Source organism: Lepidothrix coronata, unplaced genomic scaffold, assembly GCF_001604755.1.
Source record: "Lepidothrix coronata isolate B3197 unplaced genomic scaffold, Lepidothrix_coronata-1.0 Scaffold409, whole genome shotgun sequence".
Taxonomy (NCBI): Eukaryota; Metazoa; Chordata; class Aves; order Passeriformes; family Pipridae; genus Lepidothrix; species Lepidothrix coronata.
Window position 1 is genome coordinate 16,841 of NW_016690589.1, and position 5,531 is coordinate 22,371.

Here is a 5,531-nt window from a genome sequence, read left to right on the forward strand (position 1 = left end):
CACCCTGGAGCAGTTCCTCTAGGAATGACCCCATGGAAAGGGACCTGGAGCAGTTCCTGAGGGAATGACCCCATGGAAAGGGACCTGGAGCAGTTCCTGAGGGAATGACCCCATGGAAAGGGACCTGGAGCAGCTCCTGAGGGACTGACCCCATGGAAAGGGACCTGGAGCAGTTCCTCTAGGAATGACCCCATGGAAAGGGACCTGGAGCAGTTCCTGAAGGAATGACCCCATGGAAGGGATCTCCACTGGAGCAGTTCCTGAGGGACTGATCCCATGGAGGAGTGACCCCCATTGGAAACATGGACACAGAGAGGGGAGAACCTTGGGCTCAGCCTGCAGGAGGAGTCTGGAATGGAATGGTTGAGGCTGGAAAAGCCCTCTGGGATCATGGAGTCCAACCCTCCCCCAGCACTGCCCAGGCCACCCCCGACCATGTCCCCAAGTGCCACATCCAGAGGGATTTTAAATCCCCCCAGGGCTGGGGATTCCACCCCCTCCCTGGGCAGCCCCTGCCAAGGCCTGACCACCTTTTCCAGGAGGAAATTCCTCCTGATGTCCAACCTGAGCCTCCCCTGGCGCAGCTGGAGGCCGTTCCCTCTTGTCTTGCCTCCTGTCACTTATTTCTGACCCCCTCTGGCTCCAACCTCCTTCCAGGGCATTTTAGGGATCCAGAAGGTCCGCCCTGAGCCTCCTTTTCTCCAGGCTGAGCCCCCCCAGCTCCCTCAGCCCCTCCTGCTGCTCCAGCCCCTTCCCAGCTCCGTTCCCTGCACACGCTCCAGCCCCTCCGTGTCCTTCTCAGGAATGACCCAAAACCAAACCACCTTTTGACCCCCACGATCCCCCAGGCTGTTCCTCAGGGAGCAGCCCTGGATTTTTCCAGCCCCCTGCCCTGGAACCATCCCCCCCATCCCGAGGGATCTCTCCCAGCCTTGCCCAGCCCGCTCCGTACCGGGAAGGCGTAGACGAAGACCCCCAGGAAGAGCAGCAGGATGAAGAGCAGGATGAGCAGGATCAGCATCCACTTGTACCTCCTCCACAGGATGTACTTGAGGGTCTTGTAGGGGGAGGTGAACCACAGGAAGGAGGTTTCCGGGCGCCTGGAGCCGGGAAAAGTTCAGGTCACGTCAGAGCTTCACCCTCCTGGATCCCCAATCCCAGCAGTGTGGCCTGAAAACCCACATCCCTCTGGGAAGGAACCAAACCAGCTTGGTGGTCCAAACCAGCTTCTCATCCCTCCTGGACTGTCCCAGCCCCTCCATCTCTCTGGGGATGTCCCACCAATGTCCCTCTTGGTGCTCCAGATCACCCTCCTGACCCTCCTGGACTGTCCCAGCTCCTCCATCCCTCTGGGAATGTCCCACCAACGTCCCTCTTGGTGGTCCAGAACAGCTTCCCACCCCTCCTGGACTGTCCCAGCTCCTCCATCCCTTTGGGAATGTCCCACCAACGTCCCTCTTGGTGGTCCAGAACAGCTTCCCACCCCTCCTGGCCTGTCCCAGCCCCTCCATCCCTCTGGGAATGTCCCACCAGGTCCTCCCTGGTGCTCCAGACCAGGCTCCCATTCCCCTGGACTGTCTCCCTTCCCACTCCAGTTGAGAACAGAGCCCACCCCGGTACAATCCCAGTCCCCTCCAACTGGGCCCCCCCCGAATTCCCAGTTGCTCCCCGAGCTCTCCGTGCCCCGGGGGTTGATTTTCCCCTCGGGATGGGCTCACTTGGGCTCCTCCAGCCTGGGGTTCATGTTGGGCTCGTCCCTTCCCATCCCGGCCGGGCGCTCCTCGTGCTCCTGCTCCGCCACGATCTCCAGAGTCATCTCCAGTTTGCCCTGGAGGACACGAACAAAACGCACTCAGAACCCCAAAAAGAGGGCAGGGGTGAGAAATGGGTGGAAAACATGGATTGGGAGAAGAAAATCCACTTGGAGCAAAGCCCAGAAACCACCCATGAGGAAACCAGGGAGAGCCCAGAGATCCCTCAACGGACCACGGGGGATCCTCCAAGAGATCCCAAATGTCGCTGACACCCAAGTTTGGGGAAACTACAGAACCACTGAGGTTGGAAAAGACCTCCAGGATCATCGAGTCCAACCTGTGACCGATCACCACCTTGCCAACCAGACCACGGCACTGAGTCCAGCCTTTCCTGATTCCCTGATTCCTGATTTCCCTGAACCCACCTCAGGAAGGTTTTTTTTTTTTGTGGAATGACTCCATTCACAGCCTGGACTCCTTTACCTGCACGGAAGCACCACCAAACCCTTGGACAGGACCCTTTTCCACGTGTCACTGGGACACCTGGAGCCTTTCCCTGGAGCTTCTCGTGACACGAGGTCACAGGAACAGGCGTGACACAAGAGTCATGTTCGGTGGCACATTCCAAAATCCACAGCCAAAAAAAACCCCCCACAAACCAAGGGATTCCTCCTGAGGGATTTGCACGAGGCTGGCAAACATCCAGGGAAAATTCACAGCCCCAGACTTCCTTTGGTGCCCCGACCGTGACATCCCGCGGGTGCTCGGCCCGGACACCTCCCTCCTCAGAGCTTCCAGGGAATCCTGCAATGGCTCGGGGTGGGAAGGACCTGAAGGATCATCCCATTCCAAACCATGCAGATGTGGAGTCCCACCCCCTGCCACGGGCAGGGACACCTCCCACCAGCCCAGGTTGCTCCAAGCTCTGTCCAGCCTGGCCTTGGACACCTCCAGGGATGGGGATTAGGAATGAATCCCATGGGAACACGTGAAGGGGCCTCCTCACCGCCAGGATCCTCTTGTGGTCCTGCTCAGCCCCACAGGGCCACCAGCCCTTGACAGTTTTCTGCTCGAAGAGGGACACGAAGTGGTTGGAGGACAGGGTGTCGTCCACCAGCTCCAGGGAGCACTTCTCGGCCGTCTTGGCAGGTTTGGGCATCCTGTTGAGATCCATCTGGATGGAGCCTGGAAGGAGGAATGTCACAGGTGGGACAGCTCAGTGCAAAGGTCCTTAAAACGTGGCCTCTTTCCCTGAGGGCTCTTTCCTTGCGGCACCTTCCTGATCTCAGGGAGTTTGGGCCACCCAGACCCCCCCCAGCTCCAAACCACAACCTCCTCTAGAACAGGTTGCTCCAAGCCCCATCCAACCTGGCCTTGGACACTTCCAGGGATCCAGGGAAAGCCCCAGCTTTTCCAGGTCCCCATTTTCCAGGAATTCTTCCCTTCCTGCTGCCCCAGGAGGGATGGAGCCAAAAACCTCCCCCAGCTCACCCAAATAGTCGTCGAAGGAGAACTTGTCGTTGTCCCAGATCTGGAGGATCAGCTGCGGTGGGATCTTGTTTTCTGTCTTGTCCAAGCTCCAGAAATGCTCCTAAAGTCCCACCGGGAGAGAAAACCAGGTGAAACAAAAGGATTGTTAGAGGAAGTGGGCAGAGGGAGTGGTTCCTGTCTTCCCGTGGAAATCCTGGCACTCCTGGTGTGCCCTGCCCTGGCTCTGCAGGGCTGGAGCCACAGGACCTCTGGCTCTGGGCAGCTCTTGGATGCTCAGTGGGAAAGCCAAGATGCCTCTGGAAGGGGAGTTATCACCAGTTCATCCCTTAATTTACTGACAATATTTATCCTTTGGAGAGACAGCACCATATCCCCACAATTCCAGCAAGGATTGGTGGCTCTCCAAGGCGAAGAGGCAGCGAGTGTTGAGTGCCAGGGCGGCCAAACCTCCCCTTCCTCTTAATTCACGGGAAAATAGAGGATGAACACTTCCATTAGCACCTCTGGCAGACAATTCCAGCACATCCCTTCCCTCCTCCTCTCCCCTGCACAGCCTGGATCCCCCTGGATCCCCCACGGCCTGACCTGGGTGTGGCAGCAGCAGTTTGGGTGCACTTGGTCAACCCAAGGCCAGCAAACCCCTGTCCCACCTCCAGGGAACCTCTGGCTCCTGGATTTGTTTCCCAGACGTGGATAGGGGAAGGCAGAGCCCAGTGCTCCTGGGGCAGCTCGTGGTGTGGGGGATTCCTTGGATCTCAAATGACTTTTCCCATCTTTCCTCCCCACCTCCCAGGATTTCCTTCTCGGGGCAGGTCAGAGGTGGACTTGGACACGGCATCCCGGGATTTGTCACACTGGGCTGCCAAGCTGGACACCTGCTTCCCAAATTTATTGAATGCCCCTGGATCCCTGGAAGTGTCCAAGGCCAGGCTGGATGGGGCTGGGAGCAACCTGGGCTGGTGGAAGGTGGGATGGGATGGGATGAGATGGGATGGGATGGGATGGGATGGGATGGGATGGGATGGGATGGGCTTGGCTTTAAGGTCCCCTCCCACCCAAACCATCCTGTGATTCCATGATATTTGTTACCCCATCTAAGCTCAAGAAAGGAGAGACTCAGAGCTGTCAGAAACACAGAATTATGGAATTGCTCATGTCGGAAGGGACCTTAAATCCCACTCAGTCCCACCCAGGGACACCTCCCACTAGCCCAGGTTGCTCCAACCTGGCCTTGGACACTTCCAGGGATCCAGGGGCAGCCACACCTTCTCTGAGCAATCTTTGCCAGGGCCTCCCCACCCTCACAGCCAGGAATTCCTTCCCAATATCCCACCTATCCCTGCCCTCTGGCAGTGGGAAGCCATTCCCTGCGTCCTGTCCCTCCATCCCTTGTCCCCAGTCCCTGGGCAGCCCCTGCCAAGGCCTGACCACCCTTTCCAGGAGGAAATCTCTCCTGATACCCAAAAAGGAGCATCAGGACAGAAGGAGAGAGCCCAAAGCACTCCCAGAGTGAGGGTTTGTCATTCCTGGCCCTGCAAAGAGGAGGTAGAGTCAGGCTGGGATTCCTGACCCCCCTCCCAGGGGTATCCTGGTGGCAATTCCTCCTTCCACGCTCAGAAAGGAGCAGATTTAATTAAAGCCAGGAACCTCCAGCATTATCCCTGACCCCATAAATCCACGGCAGTGGCTACAACTCGGATTCATTCCACGGGCCAATATCAAATAAGAAAGGGGGGAAAACGTGTCCCACTCCAGGAGAACATAAATATTCCAGCTGGGAGGCTGTGGGAGCTTAAATCCCCCTGGAACTGGTTTCCCTTGCAGAGCTCCCCCTGGCTGGTTGGGTTTCACTGGAGCTCCGTTCCCTGCCTGGCTCTGGGAAAACGGGCCAGGAATTTTGCACCAGAGCGTTTTATTCCCGGGCTTTAAATATTTTATAATCCAGAAACGCGAAATGAAGCCGACGAAAAGCTCCCTCCCTCCCTCCCCCTGTGCTGATGGCACTGGATGTCAGCAGGGATGTTTCTTCCAAGGGGGTGCCGGGAGGGGGATGTTTTCCCGGTTTTTCCAGCTTTCCCAGTCATTGGAAATCAAAGCTGCTCCAAAGGGAAGGGGAAGAGTTTCTGGTGATTCTTCCCGTTCCCGGATATTGGGGCCCTTTCATGGCAGGAGGGGTGTCAGTCACCCAGGGGAGAAATCCCGAGGGAATGTGTATCCATGGCTAAAGGTGGTGGGATGATCTCAGCGGGGGTTGGAAAGGTCCATCTGGGGTCTGGGAGGGGGAAG

The 5,531-nt window shown here is 57.6% G+C and overlaps 1 protein-coding gene across 1 annotated transcript in view; it reads right to left on the minus strand.

Moving 5' to 3' along the window:
* Positions 1 to 5,531, minus strand: part of LOC108509813 (dysferlin-like) — a 35,910-nt gene that overhangs the window by 8,975 nt on the left and 21,404 nt on the right. The window contains exons 7-10 of the mRNA XM_017839399.1: positions 3,246 to 3,345; positions 2,761 to 2,939; positions 1,719 to 1,828; positions 953 to 1,100 (exon numbers count right to left, since the gene is read on the minus strand). Of these exons, the coding sequence (XP_017694888.1) occupies positions 953 to 1,100; positions 1,719 to 1,828; positions 2,761 to 2,939; positions 3,246 to 3,345 (537 nt within the window). The remainder of the gene's footprint in view (positions 1 to 952; positions 1,101 to 1,718; positions 1,829 to 2,760; positions 2,940 to 3,245; positions 3,346 to 5,531) is intronic.